We start from the raw sequence: 19,612 nt of genomic DNA, 5'->3' as shown, positions 1-19,612 counted from the left end.
TATGTGGTGCTGAGCAATCGAACCCAGGGCTTCATGCATGAAAGGCAAGCACTCTACCACTGAGCCACCTTCCCAGCCCTCATAACTTTTTTTGTTTGAGGCTAGTGTTCTACCATTTGAGCTGTAGTTCCAATTCCAGCTTTTGTTATGGATAATTAGAGATAAGAGTCTCCCAGACTTTCCTACATGGGCTAGCCTTAAACTGCGATCCTCAAATCAGATTTTTTTTTTCTTTTGTCAGTCATGGGGCCTGAACTCTGGGTCTGGATGCTGTCCCTGAGCTCTTCAGCTCAGGGTAGTGCTGTACCACTTGAGCCACAGCACCACTTCTGGCTTTTTTTTCTGCTTATGTGGTGCTGAGCAATCTAACCCAGGGCCTCATGCATGCAAGGCAAGCACTCTACCAACTGAGCCACCTTCTCAGCCCAAATCTGAAATTTTTTTTGGGGGGGGGGTCCGGTCGTGGGGCCTGAACTCTGGGCCTGGGCGCTGTCCCTCAGCTCTTCAGCTCAAGGCTAGCACTCTACCACTTGAGCCACAGTGCCACTTCCGGCTTTTTTCTTATGTGGTGCTGAGGAATCGAACCCAGGGCCTCATGCATGCAAGGCAAGCACTCTACCACTGGGCCACCTTCCCAGCCCCGGTTAAGCTTTTCTTTAGAATTTGGAATGCTGGACCAAAAAAAAAAAAAAGAGAGAGAGAGAGAGAGAGAGAGAGAGAGAGAGAGAGAGAGAGAGAGAGAGAGAGAGAGAGAGAGAGAGAGAGAGAGAGAGAAATGCAAGGACAACTTGAAATAGGTAGCCACGGTTCCAATTTGGATTAGGGTACTAGAGAAACTTGTGTGATGACAATATGGTACATGGGACCACTTACCTCTACCTGCCTCTTGTTCTAAGTCTCTGAATCCAGTCTTAAATACTGTGCAATCAGAAAACACTATATCCAGTGGGCATTTGTGGCAATGAGAAGAAAAAGTTAGCAATATTGTCATTTATATTATTTTTTCTCTCTTCCATGTCCTGCATCTTACCAGGCCAAAGTAGAAGAAAAGATCCAGGAAGTCTTCAGTTCTTATAAGTTCAACCACCTTGTACCAAGGTAAGCTGTAGTAGGAGATTGAGGGGCCTGGGAGAATACCACCTGGATGAGAGCCTATTATTTTTCCTCCTTGTGCCTATCTAACCACAGGGTGCTCCCTGTGTCTGCTGCCAGAGTGATGCTTGATGACTTGTGGCTACCTGGGCATGCTTGTGACCCCAAACTTAGCCTCAACTGGAACAGTGTGTAAGGAGATGCTCCACTTGGTCTGAGCCACCGAGGGGTGCCCCTTGAGTCCTGACCTCTGAAGTCTGAAGGTAGGAAAGAGAGTCAGGTTTTGGATAAGTTATATCCTGTTGCTTTGGTGTTCAGAGGAGAACCCTCACTCAAACTTGAGAAACAGGCCAGGAAGGGGCAAAGGATAGATGATGCTGATTGAATGCTGGGGCTGGAATCCATCATGTGCTAGATGAGTGCTCTGCCAATGAGCTACATCTCCAAGGATGAATTCCTAATGAGAAATACAACTTTTTTTTTTTTTTTGGTTGGGGAGGTGGGAGTGCTTAGCAAGTTGAAGTCTTCAAAGCTCTCTTGGATCAGAAAATCTAAAACAATTAGAAGAAAATCTGAACTTTTATTTTCACTTTTTCACACTATCCTGGAAAGTCTCACACTAGAACTTCATAAAGTTGCTTCATCCCCTTATTAGTATTTCTCTTCCTGTCACAAATTGCTTTTCCAGAATCATCCAATGTTGCATTCTCAAAATCCTGTGTGGCCATCACTTTATCTTAGAATACTTCTTTTTTGATACTCTCCAGATTTAACATGGTGATGAGTCTGGTTAGGATGTTGTAGGGTCTTGTGTCCAGCCTCACCTCCTTCAAGAAGACTTCTTGAGCCTTTAACTGACTAAGTCTTTGGGTGCTTCTCTGTACTAGAACATTATACATGGCTCCAACCTTGCTACCTTTGTATCCTTTTTCCTAGCATTCTATTTTGCTACCATTTCCTTGACTGTCCACCCCCATCCCTTCCTGCAGAAAACAGGGAAAAGCACTATTAAAAAAAAAAAAAAAAACAGGCAGGTGCTTATCTCTAAAGACTGTTTCTTCACTGGGAAGGCAAAGAGGAAAATATCAGCCAATGAGGAATCTTCCCCAGACTTGTAGACCAAAGCTTTACATTATATTATCTCAAAGCTCAGGCCTAAGCAAGATGATTATTCTATTTCTCTTGTCAGAAGCTGCAGCTGGAGTTAGCAAATGATACCATTTATGTCGACAGTGTGGGAGAATGAGCTGGTGGATATAATGGCATCGATGGTGCTTCCTCTACCCCCCACGCACAAGCCAGTACCCCTCAGTTTTCCCAGTGGTTGCGAGACTTGTTGATGGTAAGGGGAATGATTGATTTAGGGGCCCCAAATGACTCACCTGCGTGGGCTCTGAGTCACTGTCTCCTGCCTGGAGCTCTGTGGACACATGGCCTCTCTTCCCACAAGGGACCTATGATTAATAGCTATTCCTTTTTCATTCACCATCAGAGTAGACCCTTATACTCCTTCCTTTGTGTTGATAGGTAAGTGAGTCTGAGGCTACCGTCTGGAAAAAGTTGTTTAGGAGTTATGGTTGAGGACAATAAAAAATTCAGATGTGGGTGGAAAACAAGTACTCCTTTAGAGCTGTGGGCCCCATGAGATAGAATAGATCTGGACTCTGGGCTTGTTTCAGGAATATGACAGCTTTGTATTTTATCATCATTGCCTATAAAACTTGTTGTTTTAAAGGATGCTAATTAGCCTGTTAATTAATATTACATGGTGGCTGAATATGTGTGTGTGTGTGTGTGTGTGTGTGTGTGTGTGTGTGTGTGTGTGTGTTTGTGTGTATGTGTAGCAATATAAGGCTGAAGCAAAACATCATTATAGAATAAACTTCTTGGATATCAGAATAAATCTGGAGGCTGGGAAGGTAGCTCGGGGAGAGCTCCCTGTGGTTTGATTCCTAGCACTGCAACAAAACAAAAACATGAAAATTAATCAGAATTTCAAATTATTAACATAATTTTAATATTTTACAGTTTAGTAGTCAACATTTTGTAGGAACAAACTTCACTGTTAGCTAAAGTGCATCTTTAGACTTTAACAATAAATCTAGGTGGCTGGGTATTTGTGTTTCTGAGGTCATGATGCTGATCAGATGTGACAGAATTGTACACTGCCAGGAACTCTGACCACATACGGGCCCAGGGTACCTGCAGTGATACTTCAACAGCCTTCCAGAGCCAAAGCCAAATTTGATTTCACTGAAGTTTCAAGGCTGGAGATGAATGTGGATACATTTCATAATGACTACCCTTTCCCTTCCCTACACACACCCCTACCCCCACCCCCAAGATCCCAGAAATTATTTCATGATTTTTTGTGTGTGTATGTGTGTATGAGCCTGTGACTCACTTGGAGTCATTCCATAGGATTGCAGATAGATTTCAGTCATTCTAATTCTCTATCCTGCTTTCTTAAACATGAATTGATTCTTTTTTTTTTTTTTTTTTTTTTGGTCGGTCATGGGGCCTGAACTCTGGGCCTGGGCACTGACCCTCAGCTTTTCAGCTCAAGGCAAGCGCTCTATCACGTGAGCCACAGTGCCACTTCCAGATTTTTCTGCTTAGGTGGTGCTGAGGAATGGAACCCAGGGCCTCATGCATGCAAGGCAAGCATTCTACCACTGAACCACCGTCCCAGCCTGATTTCCTTTTCTTTATGGCTGTGAGATTTACATCCATTCCTGGAGTCAGTGAGTTAGTAAGTCCCAAGGTTTTTTTTAAATTTAATTTAAATTTAAATTTTAATTAATTAATTTATTTTGTTGGTTATGGGGCTTCAACTCTGGGCTTGGGCACTGTCCCTGTGCTCTTCAGCTCAAGGCGAGCATTCTACCGCTTAAGCCATAGCGGCACTTCCGGTTTTCTAGTGGTTTATTGGAGATAAGTGTCTCATGGACTTTCCTGCCCAGGCTGGCTTTGAACTGTGATCATTAGATCTCAGCCTCTTGAGTAGCTAGGATTACAGGCATGAGCCACTGGTACCCCACTTGAGCCACAGCGCCACTTCCGGCTTTTTTCTTTTTGCTTATGTGGTGCTGAGGAATCGAACCCAGGGCTTCAGGCATGCAAGGCAAGCACTCGATACCACTGAGCCACCTTCCCACCCTCAAGAAACTTTTTGACCATAGTTGTTGTTTTTATTTTTGTTACCTGGGGCTTGAACTTAGGGCCTAAATACACTGTCCCCGAGCTTTTTTGCTAAAGGCTACCTAGCCCTTTGCCATTTGAACCAGAGCTCCACTTTCAGTTTTTTGGTTATTAACTGGACATTTCTGCCTGGGAAGCCTTCAAACCATGATCCTCAGATCCTAGTCTTCTGAGTAGCTAGGATTACAGGTGTGAGCTACTGGCACCCTGCTTGACTATAGTTTTAATGGTTTTGTTTGTCAGCATCTTGCTTTCCTATGACAGTTTATTTTTTCCGCCTTGTACTTTTATTCCATACTCTTTAAGAATTTACTCTTTTAGGGCTGGGAAGGTGGCTCAGTGGTAGAGCGCTTACCTTGCATGCATGAGGCTGTGGGTTCGATTCCTCAGCACCACATAAGCAGAAAAAAAAAGCCAGAAATGGCGCTGTGGCTCAAGTGGTAGAGCGCTAGCCTTGAGCTGAAGAGCTGAGGGACAGTGCCCAGGCCCAGAGTTCAGGCCCCACGACCAGACCCAAAAAAAAAAAAAAAGGAATTTACTCTTTTATTTATTTCATTAGCTTCCCTGAGAAACCTATAATAGTGTCCATGCACATGCATGTGCAGACATACACGCAAACATTCACATATAATTTTGAAATTGTTCTCTCTGAGGCAAAAGTAAGCCAGTGCTTCTCAGAAGTGAGAAATACTGGCAATGTCCTGACCTGAAAGAGCTCTGGAGGTTTGCGTTGCAATGGCTCTGAAGCCAGAGTGCCTGAGTTAAAGCTCCACTGGCTGAGCTTGGCCTCCACTGGCTTCTGCCACTCCCATATCCAAATGCTATTTAGAAGTTTTAAAATTCCAAGGAGTCCTTAACTGTTGTTTTTTTCTCGGGTTCTTGCAAGTAAATTCACCTTCTTTCTGGTGATGTATTATGTGCCTGGTGCTTGTTTGTCTAGAGAAGCCTTTAGTGAGTTTAGGAAGTTCCCAGTAGCCAGCAATGGACTGCATCCTTTGTCCTCTCATCTGTCACAGCCAACCATGCCACTGAGCGATGAACACATTCCTCTCTGCTGTGTTCACTTGAATTCTTTCCACTTTTTCACTCAGTCCTCAACAGTAACAGGAGGGGTTCCAGAGGGTCAGCCAGTCTCCTGGGCTTGGGAAACAGGCATGTGTAGCAGGCTAGTGCAAGGCTAGTTGGGTCCTGTCCCTATTGGACTCATGGTTTTGGGGAGGTGGACCTTAAGTTGGTGAGTGCAAATAGACTTTACCAATGGGATGTTCCAAGAGAGAACCACAGGGAGGATCTAACTTATGTTGGGAAGTCAGTGGCAGCCTCTCAGAGAAAATGACTTTGGAGCTGAGACCTGTGGGGTAAGTAGGGTACCTAAGTATGAGTGTTCCAGACAGAATAATAGCATGTGCAAAAGTCCTGAGACTGAAGCGAACCAAGCTCAAAGAAGGCAATGAGGATGAGAAGCAATGAAGGCTTGACATGATGAAGGAAGGGGATGGATGCATGGTAAAGGTCAGCAGGACTCACCTTAGCCTGAAGTACAATTCCCAAGGTCATCCAGTACACAATATTTCTAAGTTAATTCCAGTAGCTTTAAGGTGTTTGCCTATTTGGTCTTCCTCTTGAGAAGCTGGTGTTCAGTCCTCTTTTGCACTGTCACATCTGGCCTGAAGCCCTTGTTGACAGCAGGTTCCTCTGCTGCTCTTCCTGATTGCCTTTGGGGTTGTATTGTTCAGAGAGAAAGGGGAGGAGTTATAGCTTTGACTTTCTACACAGAAAACATTGGCTAGAGGTGAACTGAGGATAAAAGAATGGTAAGAGTGTTAGTTAGCCTGGGCTGACAACCAGATTCCACACCCTGGGTATTCTGAGACACAGAAACTTACTTTCTCACAATGGTGGAGGTTGGAGATGTCCAACATCAAGATGCTGGCAGGATTGGTTTCTCCTGAGGCCTGTCATCAGGGTTACAGATGTCTGCCTTCGTGCTGTATTCCTACATGTGCTTTCACCCCTCTGGTGTCTTTTCCTGTTCTTGTAGAGATACTAGTCTTTTGAGATTAGGGCCCCATCTATATGACCTCATTAATCTAAGTGCCTCCTTTTTTTTTTTTTTTTTTTTGTCAGTTGTGAGGCCTGAAGTCTGGGCCTGGGCACTGTCCTTCAGCTCTTTAGTTCAAGGCTAGCCCTCTATCACTTGAGCCACAGCGCCACTTCTGGCTTTTTCTGCTAATGTAGTACTGAGGAATCAAACCCAGAGCCTCATGCATGCAAAGCAAGCACATACCACTAAGCCACCTTCCTAGCCCCTCAAAGTGCCTCTTTAAGGGACCCGCTTTCTAAATAGTCACATGGGAGATTAGGATGTTAGCATGAATTATGCAAACCATAATATTAACTCTTAGTGTAGTTAATAATTGACCAAAAGAAACTGCATGTAGTCTTCTATTGAAAAGAGTAAACCCTAGTATATATGGGTATGTGTTCATGATTAAATGGATGAGAGTGAAAAGAAGTGTTTGATTGTGGAAATGGTTACTGGAAGAAATTTCTTTTCCCTTGGTTTTTGGATCAAGTTTGTCTTGAGATGAATCAGCTGAAGAAATTTAGCAGGACTCCTGGGACCTGGCTGTGTGCAGTAAGGTTTGAGGTTAGAGGAGAACTATTGAAGGGCTTATCTTAGGGTTGACTCAGCTTCTGTCCCCAGGGACCAGGGCAAAATCCAAAGTGACCGAGGTGATGTTCCTGAGCAGGTGGGGCTTCAGCTATTCTTGCCATTTTAGTAAAGTGGAGTCTCTTACCCTCTTGAGGCAAAGCATTTGCCTTTGAGATTTTGGATTTCCTTAAGGATGACAAAGCTTCTTTCAAGAACAAGCTAAGAAGGTAAGGAAACAGCATCTTTCTCTTCTTCCTCCTTCCCCTTCCTTCTTCCCTTCTTCCCTCCCTCTTCCTCTTCGTTCTCCTCCTCCTCCTTCTTTCTTTTTTTGTCTAATACCAAGGCTGAACTCTGGATCTTATGCTCACTTGGCCTGCTTACTTGTGGCTGTACCACTTCAGTCTTGTCTCTAGCCCAGCTTTTTGCTGGTTAATTAGAGATGGAGTGTCATGGACTTTTCTGCCTGGGATGACTTGGAATTTTATTCCTAAAGATCTCTGTCTCCTGAGTAGCTAGGATTACAGGCATGACCCAACTGTGCCTAGTTGGCTGGTTGTCTGGGCCTTTTGCTGTGTGGTGCTTGAGAACACTAAGTATGTGATTGAATTTCAACTTCTCTTTGGAGGCAATATCCTTCTTTTAAACTGAAGGGACAAAGATGCAGAGAAAACAGTCCCTTGTGGCCAGACAGAAACTGACCTTATCAAACTCCTACTTCCTTTCCCCAGCATTCTACTTAGGATCCCCAGATTTTTGTTATCAAGAACAGAGTGCTAGCTTGCCTGACATTCTAAACAAGGCAGCTAAGTTCTCTTTTGGTATATTCTGGTGTTTTTCCCCTGGAAAATAACTAACTAATATACAGTAAACACTATGAACAGGTCCATTAAGAGAAATCAGGAGGGCCTGGAGCAGATTCAAGTGGTAAAGCATCTGCCTAGCAAGTGCCTGGCCCTGAGGTCAAATCCCAATACTACCAGAAAAAGAGAGAAGGGAATGAAAGGGAGAGAGGAGGAGAGGAAGGATAGAAGGATTGATTGAGAGATATTGTGAGAGAAAGGGATCAGGAATTCTGGCTCCAAATTCTTTGCTGTCTTGCCCTTATTGATGGTCTCACAGACTTTCATGCTTTTTCTTGTCCATTAGACCCATCCTGGCCTTGGCTTACCAACATGCTCAACCAGACATGTGATAAACTATTTCAGCAGTTCACTTAACTCTTTTCATGTTGTCCCTTCTCAGCTTACCTGCTCTTCCCTTAGCTTCCCATTGTGGCTTCTAATAGAGTCCCAGCAAGACTGGGGAAACTGAGGGAGAGCCAGTCTGGCCTACATAGTGAGATGCTATTCAAACAAACAAACAAACAAACAAAAAATCCAACAACAACAAAAAATTACCAAGGAAAGATGTCACTTAATAGCGCCTGCTAACTGGCTTCACCAAAATTTCACGTTCCTTAACTTGTACTAGGCCTTCACTAACTACCTTATAATCCTTTTATTCATCTCTTATATTGATTCCCAAATAATCCCTCCCCCACCAAACCACAGCTCTCCTGAGATTTTGGTCCTCATTCCTGAGAAATTGGAGGTTGTCCCAGATGAGTTTCTTGCCTCCTCGAGAGACTCTGAAGGAGTCTTAGCTTTGGCTGGTTCCATACTCCCACCACCATCTCTGTCTAAGGATGTAGAACCTCACATCTCCTGCTTCCTAAAATACTTGGGATTCTACAATTTCCTTCCTTCCTTCCTTCCTTCATTCTTTCCTTCCTTCCTTCCTTCCTTCCTTGTGTGTGCTGGTTACTGGGGCTTAAACTCAGGGCTTTCCACTCTTGCTTGCTTTTTTTTTCTCAAGGTTGATACTCCCTCTACCACTTGAGCTCTGTCTCTACTTCTAGCTTTTTGGTGGTTAATTCAAGATAGGAGTCTCACAGACTTTTCTGCTCAGGCTGGCATTGAACCTCAACCCTCAAGTCTTAGTCTTTTGAGAAGCTAGGATTACAGGCATGACCCACCAGCACCTGGCCATTGTTAGTCTTGGTCCCTCCTCTCAAAATTTTTTTTTTCTTTTAAGAAAATCAGCGTCTTTCTATTGAGATTGGAGTCTTTATGTATGGGATGACCTCAAATCTCAATCCTCCCACCCTCAGCCTCCCAAGTAGCTAGGGGTGAACCACTGATACCTGGCAATACCTGTCAGGCTTTTTAGTTTCTTCCTCTCTCTCTCTCTCTCTTAAATGGTCGTGGGGCTTGAACTCTGGGTCTGGGTGCTGTCCTTCAGCTCAAGGCAAGCGCTCTACCACATGCCACTTCTGGTGGTTTATTGGAGATGAATCTCACTGACTTTCCTGCCTGGGCTGGCATTTTGAAATGTGATCCTCAGATTTCAGCCTCCTGAATAGCTAGGATTACAGGTGTGAGACACCAGTGTCCAGCTTAGGCGCAGTATTTTCTTTATGAGACGTACTCCTCCCCTTCACCTCAGGAGTAGTCTGTCTTTTTCCTTTATGAAATCTAGTCATCTGCCCCTGCCTTTACAGCCATTTCTGTACTTACCTCATTTCTATTACTGAATTGGAAAAGGCTTGTTGAGGTAGTGTTCTCATTAATGATCTTATTCTGACCATAGTTACAGTGGGAGTTCTAAAAACAGTTGTTGAAATGTTTACCTAGAAAGAAGGCTGGTTCTCTTTCCTGTGATTTCTTTAGTCAGCAGGTACAGTACAGTGGCTGCCTTGACATTCTTTTCCTTTTTATTCCTTCCATAACCACCCAGCCCCTTTTGCAGCACCCAGCAAGAAGTGCCGCCTCTGTCTCTGCCTGTGCAGGTGGCCATGGGCGGCACATTCCATCTTAAAGCCACTGTTGCTGACCTCAGCGCCAAGGATATGAATGACTGTGGAATACAAACACCATCATCTGGCCAGCATGTGGGAGGTGGAATTTCAGGGCAGGAATAATAGATAGCTAACCATGGAGCAGGCAGGGGAAAATATAGACCTCAAAGAAGTGACCCAGAAGAAATGGCTGAAATGACAGTGGCTAGCCAAGTCAAGGAAGCAAGGAGGCTTCACTATAAATTGTTCCCAGGATGATAACCTGTTCTGAGATCCTGGAGGAACTATCTGGATGGATTGTTACTATCTGGCTGCATGTAGCTTTTCCACTAGCCCAGGGTCACCTACTTTAAGAGGTGATCAAACTCAGAAAATGGGCCAGTGCAGCATCAGGCACTCCAGATGTATTTAGAGGCAGGCCTCCTTTCCCTTGTGCAGTTGCCCTTTGGGCTTCAGAAGTTGCCAGGTATCCATTTAGTGATTGCAAGGTATGTCTTGAAGGCTAGATGTGCAGGTGCATGTGTGCATGCATATGTGTGCATGTATGTGTGTATGTGTGTAAACAAGTACTACTAGAATAGGCTTACAGGCTCTTTGTCTTTCCAGGCTTATTTTGCAGAGAGAGAAGCACTTCCATTATCTGAAAAGAGGCCTTCGACAACTGACAGATGCCTATGAGGTAAACCATGTGGCTTAGAAACTCTGTCATATTCTCAGCCACATCTTCCGTGTGTGTGTGTGTGTGTGTGTGTGTGTGTGTGTGTGTGTGTGTGTGTTTATGCTGGCATTGGGGCTTGAACTTAGGACCTCATACTCTTGCTTTTTCACTCAAGGCTAGGGCTTGAATCACTCCTCCACTTCCAGCTTTTTACTGATTAATTGGAGATAAGAGTCCCAGACTTTTCTGCCTGGCCTGGACTGGCTTCAAACCGTGACCCTCAAATCTCAGCCTCCTGAGTAGCTAGGATTATAGGCATGAGTTACCAGCACCTGGCTATCTTCTCATTTTTTCCTACTATAACACCAAAGGCTAGTAGCCCTGACTTGTTAGAGATTCACATATTTACCACATGACTGTGGCAAGAACGGGCTGCTGTCCCACATCCAGGACCTCACTTCTGAAAGGAACAGAACTAAGTCTCTTAGTGTCTTAGCCAGTGGAGCACCTTAGATGGGATTGGGCTTTCTTTCCACATTTAATCACAGCTAACAGGTGATTTCCATGCTTTCTCCTAACTCTCTAAACTAGCTAAACTAACTAACTAACTAAACTAACTAAAAGTCAATGACCTACTCATTCCTTATAGGACAAAGTCAACCCTTTTTCTATAACCTGATCTAGTTTTGTTCTGACCAGAGGCCAGTATGTGAATCCCCAAGAGTACTACTTGCAGTTTAACACTGTGGATCCAAATACTGAGTGGCTCTTAAAGCTTATTTCTCAGATCTCTAGGGTTGGGTTCATAAAGGAGCCTTAGTACTGTAGTTGGAATGAGAGGTGGCTTGGCTGGGAATAGGGCTGAGTGGCTGTGCACAGGAGGGCTCCAGGCTCCTGCCCTGCTTTACACTGAACAGTGCCACTTTTAACCTGTTGTATTTTGAGTTTTCTGTATTTGACTATTTGTGGCAGGGATTTTTCAACTCTAATGGCGTGGGGCCTCATTAGGTGGCAAAAGTAAATGAATTTAGCTGAATGTGGTCTGTGTGAAAGGGAGATTTCATGTGTTTAATCTCCCCCACCAAGTTGCCAGCATCTGGGAATGTAGACCAAAAATTGCCAGATCTTTATTTTCCTTCCAAATGAAGCAGAAATTCAGATTTCTGTGTCATTCTCCTATCAGGCTCAATGTTGCAACCAATTTCAGTTAAACTAAAGGACAAAACATATCCATGGGCTAGATTTGGCTGTGGGATATTGGTTTCAATCCTTGACTGAACTCTTCAGTGATTAGGATCCCATCAGCCCTGATAAAGATAATACAGTGTGCATTATCTTTACTCTCCTTCCCCCATTCATTTCACCCTTGTGTCTACTGCATGAGCTAGATCAGTCTTTGAGGCATAGCAAGATTCATTTGCTCAAAGGCACATAGCTAGTAAGAGGGAGAGCTGAGATTCAGACTTGGGCCAAACACTTAGCAGTGTCTTCAGTGACCCACCAGAGTGAACTCTAGTAGTGGGTTAGAGCTCAAACCATCAGCACATTTTGAAGAAGGTAGCTTGTGCCAAAGTGCACTGAATTGAGACTCTAGAGACTTACCGTCTTATCTCAGCTCTGACATGTACTGTTTTTACAAATCTGGAAAAAGTTCTTTTAATCTGTAGAGGTGGAAAGTGGGCACTACTCTTACCTGTCTCCTCCTTGACTTAAATGCTCATAGCCATGTATGATTGTATTAGGATAGAAATCTGTTCACATGTCACCTTTGGACACCTGATGGCTCCTGAGACAATGAATGAGTCAACCTGTTTTCTTCTCTCCCTCCCCCCCGCCACTCTCTCTCTCTCTCTCTCTCCCTCTCTCTCTCCCTCTCTCTCTCTCTCTCATATATATATATATATATGTACACACATGCGCACAACACACAGGGTATTGAACCTCAAGCTTTACCCAACTCTACTTTTTGAACCATGACCTCAACTCCTCAAGAGTGTTGATGCCCATGGCAGCAATTGTGCAGGAGTATTTTTCATTCTCTTTTCATGTAATTAACTATACATATATTCTATATCCCAAATAGTTCAAGAATCTAAGCAAGCTAAACATGGCAGTATATGCCCATAAACCCAGAACTCAGGAGGATCATGAGTTTGAGGTCAGCCTGCGTTACAGAGTTGAGTTCTAGGCCAGCCAGCCTGCAGGCTGTGAGACTCTGTCACAACAACAATTTGGGAAGCAGTTTTGTTAATTATCATGCCCCAGTGTCTTTTCAGTGCTTGATACAAGTAGATACACACCAAATATTTATTGGCTTAGGGCTTTGTGCTTCCTAGGCTTGGTACTCTGCCACTTGAACCACATTCCCAGTTTGCATAGACTTTTTTCTGAGTTTATGTGTCTCTTGAGGTCTGTACTGGGAAAACAAGCAGCCCTTAACTTCCTGGTATGTAAGAGGGCCCCTCTTTTGCCTTCCTTGGGTACCTGCGAGGGAGGGACCCATTGAGTTCAAGTTTTAATTAAAAAATTTTAATGCCATTGTCCTTTTCTCACAGATGGTTATTTTAGCTCTGACTAAGGCTACAAAGCAAAGCCTCCTTCATTCACTGATTGTTGTCCAAAGCCAGGGTACCCTCCTCCTCTTGCTGGGCTGCAGGGAGTAAGACACATGTAGCCTTGTTAGCAGTGTCTTGGAATGATTGAATAAAGAGTGTGTTTTCTCCCTTTCCCTCTCACAGTGTCTGGATGCCAGCCGCCCATGGCTCTGCTACTGGATCCTGCACAGCTTGGAACTACTAGATGAACCTATCCCCCAGATAGTTGCTACAGAGTGAGTCTGGCTTTGGGGAGTCTGGAGTTCGCTCTGGATTTATATCTTGAGTTTTGGATTCTATTTGTTTTGTTCCTGTTGTATTTGTTGTGAATGGAAATATAAACCAAACAAAAAACAAGCAAAAAACCCCAATTCTACCAAAAAACCCTTGCCCTTTTCTTGACCTCCAACAACTTCCTGAAACTCCTCCACAAGCCTATTGTAAGCTAGTGGGTAGAAAAGACTTTGAACTCCTCTAAGAAGGGTTCTGGTTTCTTCTGTGGTCTTTTCTTTTGGCTCTTGCCTCTGATCTTTGAGAAGAGTCTTTATCATCAACTCTGAGAGACATGATTTTGCCAGAAAGTATAAAATGTGTTTGCATAGCTGCTGTGGGAAAGTGTGTACCAGCTCAATGAACAAGAATGCCTCTGACTTTCATAAACATCTCCAAAGAAGTGGAGTGCCTGAGGAACAGGATAGTTCTTGACAGGACTGGATGGTTACTATGTGCTATGATTCAAGGATCTTAGCAGCTTAGATGCCTCCCAAGCTGCTCATGCAGATGGCCTTCCTAAATTCATCACAATTTATATTTTGTGTGTATATGTGTGCACGCGTGCATGTGTGTGTGTGTGTGTGTGTGTGTGTGTGTGCGCGCGCGCGTGCACGCATGCGCGTCTGTGTGCATGACAGTGCTGGGCTTGACCTCAGGGCCTCGGTGCCATCCTTTAGTTTTTTCACTCAAGGTTGGTGTTCTACCAATGGAGCACATCTCCACTTCTGGCTTTGCTTGTTAATTGGAGAGAAGAGTCTCAGCGACTTTTCTGCCCATGCTGGCTTTGAACCAAGATGTTCAGATCTCAGGTTCTGAGAGCTAGGATTACAGGAGTAAGCCACTGGCTCCCAGCTTCACAATTGATATCTTAAGGAACCAAAAACGGATCATGCCTTGCATCTCTGGGATATCTGGGATGGGAAAGGAGAGCCAAAAATTGGATCTAAGAGGTCCACTGGGAGCAAGCTTGAGTTCTGCTATTCTCATACTCCTGAGGGTGAGGGACCTGCACTTGGAGCCTCCTGAGCTAGGATCATTTTTCCTCAGCACAAAGTGGCAGCCATGACCATGGAAGCTTACTGGAGCCCTCCTGGGTCACAGTGCCCCTGCCTTGGTCACATTGTCAGGTCAAAAGAACAGAACTCACATTGTCTCATTCATTCTCTTTTAACAATAACCTCTCATTCTTGCGTTCCTGGGCAGGGTGTCTTGTGATGCATGTGGATAGGGAAGATAATAAAGAATTAGGCCACTAACCCTTGTGGTGGGTACCATGCTTTCTGAGTCAGAGGGAAGATAGGCATTTTTTTTTTTTTAATCATCAGGATGCTGTGGCAAGCCTGCTTGCTTCCAGCACTGGAAGTGGAGTTGGACAGAGTTTCTGCAGTAACAGGAATTTTTCTTTGTCAAAATAAAGGCCTATGTGTTTTTGAAATACCAGTTGAAGGCTGGGGGTTGTTTGGGAAGTCTCCCCCCTACACCTACACAATCAGGATATATGTGAGAACCAGAAAGCCAAACATTTCAGACAAGCAAGAAGAACTGTGAAGATTCTGTTATGGTGATGCAGAAGATAGGTACCCGCGAGGAGGACAGAAGCCAGTTTGTCACGAGGGCTTCTGCAGTGGGAGGATTCAGTATGGACTTTGAGCTTTGTCCAGGTTATGTGGTTTGTTGCTGAGGCTTGCTTGAGGAAGCATAAGAGCTGATTCTGTGGCAACATCTGATAGGAAGAGGGGACCCTTTGAAGAGCTCACCTCAATGAACAATGAGAAACAACCTAAATACTGATATGAGGGTATGCTCTAAAACATGTTAAATGTTCAAGTAAATTATAGTACAATACATGCAATGAAATATTACCATCATTAAAACTATATATACATAAATGTGTTTATTGCCTGTAAGAATGTATATACCCTTACAAAGAGATATGAAGTGAAAATTATAGGCGAAAAGTGAATAGTTATATACATAAAAAACCAGATGGATGTAATATACCCATCATTGCAATTCTGACTAGAGGTTAAACTGATTTAAAATGTTTCCTTTCGAAGCTTACTGCATTTTGTTTCTGTAATGAACCTTCACTGTTTTGTAGTCAGCAAAATGTTAGAACAATAAAGACCTACCCGGCATGGTAATGCAGGCCTGTAATACCAGCACATAGGTGGCAGAGGAAGAAGGAAAGAGAATTTGAGGCCAGCTAGGGTTGGTTACATAACAAGATCCTGTCTCAAAAACAAACTAGCTGATTTGTCCCAATTTCAAGAATTTTCTATTTTATAGCTGCCTTAAAGCTTTATCCATGATTCTTATGAGCATTAATTTTAATGCCTTTTTCTTTTTTTTGAGACAAGGTCTATGCAACCAGGAAGGTCTCTCCCTGATCTTCTTATCTCCCCTCTTGAGTGCTGGGAATATAAGCATGTACTACTATGACTAATTATGATCTTAAGAACTATTAAAGAATGACAAATTTACGGGGCTGGGAAGGTGGCTCAGTGGTAGAGTGCTTGCCTTGCATGCATGAGGCCCTGGGTTTGATTCCTCAGCACCACATAAGCAAAAAGAAAAAAACCGGAAGTGGCGCTATGGCTCAAGTGGTAGAGCATTAGCCTTGAGCTGAAGAGCTGAGGGACAGTGCCCAGGCCCAGAATTCAGGCCCTACGACCGGACCTCCCCCCCCCCAAAAAAAAAGAATGATAAATTTAATAGCGCTATGGCTCAAAGTGATAGAGCGCTAGCCTTGAGCAAAAGAGCTCAGTGACAGTGCCTAAGCCCTTGAGTTCAAGCCCTATGTCTGGCAATAAAATAAAAAATAAAATATTTTAGCCCAGTGTTGGTGGCTCATGCCTATAATCCTAGTTACTTAAGAGGCTGAGATCTGGAATCACTGTTCAAAGCCAATCTGGCAGAAAAGTTTGTGAGACTGAAAGACTCTTATTTTCAATTAACCACTTGAAAACTCTGGCTCAAAGTGGTAGAGTGCTTGCCTTGAGCAAAAATAGCTTAGAGACAGCACCCAGGCCCCAAATTCAAGCCCCATGTTCCAACACACACACACACACACCACACACACCACACACACACACACACACACACACACACACACACACACACACACACACACACACACACACACACACACACACACACACACACACACACACACACACACACACACACACACACACACACACACACACACACACACACACACACACACACACACGATAAATTTGGCCAGGCATGGTGGCTCATATTTATAACCCCAGCTATTAGGGAGATGGAGATGATGGTAGAAGGATCTCAGTCTAAAGCTTAGGCAAATAGTATAAGACCTTATCTGAAAAATCCCTAAAGCAAAAAAGGCTCAATTGGTAGAGTACCTGCCTACCAAGTGTGAGACCCTTACCTCAAATCCAGTACTTCCTCCAAAGAGAAAAAGAATGACAGTATTCCAATAATGGTATTGTTTTTTGTTTTAGGCTAAGCAGACAATTAATGCTAGGTACCAATAATAGGTTATGAACACAGGCTAGTAGTTCTGACTACTAAAGAAATAAGCATTTAAAGATTCAGAGCAATCCTAATGGCTTTTATAAAAAAGTGTTTTTTAAGGTACTACCTAAAATATGACACTCCCTTTTATTTATTTTGCACAAGGAAAAGGAATGCTTTTCAATGCTATCAGTGTTTTTCCCTTATGTAAAAAGGTGACCCAGAAGGCATTTGGGGAGAGTTTTATTGTGTTCCTGCCCTCTTCCCTACCCTCCCTGACATTCAACACATGTGCACTCACACACTTTATGCATGATATGAATGCTTCTCACGCTTTTCTATTTTGTTCTCTCTGATGCTTCTGTTTGTTTATGGAATGGTATGACAAAGCAGGGTTCCCTCTAGTGGACAAAAATCACTTTATCAGCTACTGTGACTGCTGAACCAAATTAGCAAGGCTAGTCTTTTATTACTGCCAAAAATCAGATGTTTCAAGAACAATAAATATATTCACAGGTAGGAATTTAGCTTGCCTCCTAAGAGATTACACATGCAAATTTATATGTGTTTTTACATAAAATACCTTAGTAGTTTGGAACTAGATGTTTGCTTTATTTAATGGTTTAACACTGAAGGAAGTACTTTAATGAGATTACCATTCTTTTCTATTAAAAGCAACTTTAATGAAACAAACAGCAAAATAAAAATTACAGGGAGACATTGACACTACCGAAATGAGGTTTTTAATTTTTATAATTTAGTTAGTTTAATTTAATACTATTTTAGAACTTTTCAGTTTATAAAGCTTTTCCAAAGAAATTCAAAACTTGCTATTTCTGTGCTTTATTGTTTCTAAAGGCTAATTGTTTTTAAAAAGAAAAGATTATTGGGAGCCCCTTATATAATTTTAGTAGTACTGTAGATTGAATTCAGGGCCTCATTTGCAAGACAGGTTCTCTACCATTCAAGCTACTCTACCAGCCCCTTTATTTTGTTGCTCATTTTCCTGATTGGGTCTCACTTTATATTTAGGTCAGCGTGGACTGAGATCTTCCAATTTGTACAGGGATAACAGGTGTGCACCACTGTACCCAGCCATTGTACTTCCCCTGTTAACTTGGAATGACAGGTATCTAGCACCATACCTAGCTATTGGTTGAGATAAAGTCTCCTAAACTTGTATGCTTTGCTGGCCTTAGGCCTAGTCATCTGGTCTCTGCATCCCAAGTTGCCAGAATTTTAGGCTTGAGCCACTGTGCCCTGCCTATTTCCTTCTAATTTTCTAATGAAAATATAATTAGTATGTTTTCTTGCCATTCAGTGAGGACACTATTTAATCTAGGCAGTGTGCTTTGGGGACCAACTTCTGATGGCATCTAGAGGGTATAGATCAGGGATGTTGCTGATTGTACCACCATCTCTGAAAGGGAACTGTCCACCCCAAACATCAGTAAGCCAAAGGTAAAGTAACCTACTTAGACTTGGCCACATTTTCCAAACAGCAGACATGGAAAGGATTGTTGGTGTTTGGTGGGAGCTCTGTGAATAGCTCCAGCCTCCTAGAACCAACAATAGATGCTGCTTATCTTTTACTGACCCATTAGTGGCTCCACCAAGGGAGAAGATTGCCTCTCTCAGCTATGTTGAATGAAGGTGTTTTACAGTCTAACATTTGGAAGAATTAGTACTAGAAGAAGCATTATGTCATTCATGTATCTTGCATTTGCCTCTATTCCTAAGCCAAGATGATTGCTTTTCCAAAACGTCCATTATCTTTATAATCTATTTATGCCTTGAATCTGTGCTAACATCTTTTTGTGCTGAAGTTGTCTTTGTTGTTGTTGTTGTTGTTGTTGTTCAGTGGTACTGGAGTTTGAACCCAGGCCTTCCTGCATGTTAGGCAAGCACTGAGCTACATTCTGAGTCTTAAGGTTTTGTGTTTTTTTTTTCTTAATCTAGCCTAAATTCTTGCTTTAGGTTAGCCGCAATTTTGACTGTTAGAAAGTTTGTAAAATTATGCTTTGCATATATGAAGTGTTTTGCTGAGTAGTATCTTCACTGTGGTTTTCCGTAATATTAAGCCTTTTAATATTTTGTTCCCTTCTCATCCTTAGTATCATTTTTTGATGTTTAGGTATTTTTGTAAGTATAATCTGAATCCTCTTTGAGTTGGAACAATAGAAATGGAAGCTAGGGGCCAGATAATTGTTTCTGGCCAATGCTGTGTTTACGATGATGCTTTAATAATTATATTTTGTTATTGATTGGCCACAATCAATAATTCTCTGGACCTAAATTCTCTGGTCCCTTTCCTGATGTATTTCTAGTCATTTTCTATCTTGTATCTTTATGATTTCTCACTCTACCCTTTCCCTAAATATATTACTTGCTTCTTGTGCCTGTTTCACTTTTTTTTAATTCTTAGTAGTCTTTGATTTGTGCCCCTATTCATTTTGTATTATTTGACTATTTACTGAACATACTTAATTCCCACTGGTAACAATTCTATCCAGAATCATCTACTCCAACTTTAAACTATCACCTAAAAATCCAAGTAAATTCCTTGTAAGGCAAATAGTTATTCTCTTGCTTTCAACTTGATCCTCTTAACAATTTAATGGTTACTGTTCAATGGAGCCTGCCATGTGGTCTAATATGGTAGCCACTAGCCAGGCTACTGACACTTGAAATGTGTTCTATGTAACCAAGGAGTTGAATTTTTTAATTAAGTTAAAACTTAAATAGCCTCATGTGACTAGTGGCCACCAGTTGGACAGTGTAGCTCTATCTCATTGCTA

At 42.8% G+C, this 19,612-nt stretch overlaps 1 protein-coding gene across 1 annotated transcript in view; it reads left to right on the top strand.

The window, feature by feature from the left end:
• The window catches only part of Fntb (farnesyltransferase, CAAX box, subunit beta), a 57,583-nt gene that overhangs the window by 13,343 nt on the left and 24,628 nt on the right, over positions 1 to 19,612 (top strand). The window contains exons 2-4 of the mRNA XM_070031784.1: positions 1,034 to 1,098; positions 10,392 to 10,464; positions 13,182 to 13,273. Of these exons, the coding sequence (XP_069887885.1) occupies positions 1,034 to 1,098; positions 10,392 to 10,464; positions 13,182 to 13,273 (230 nt within the window). The remainder of the gene's footprint in view (positions 1 to 1,033; positions 1,099 to 10,391; positions 10,465 to 13,181; positions 13,274 to 19,612) is intronic.

The sequence above is a fragment of the Dipodomys merriami genome, unplaced genomic scaffold (genome assembly GCF_024711535.1).
Source record: "Dipodomys merriami isolate MVZ:Mamm:240054 unplaced genomic scaffold, mDipMer1.0.p SCAF_1, whole genome shotgun sequence".
Classification (NCBI taxonomy): Eukaryota; Metazoa; Chordata; class Mammalia; order Rodentia; family Heteromyidae; genus Dipodomys; species Dipodomys merriami.
This window is presented reverse-complemented; position numbering and strand designations above follow the sequence as displayed.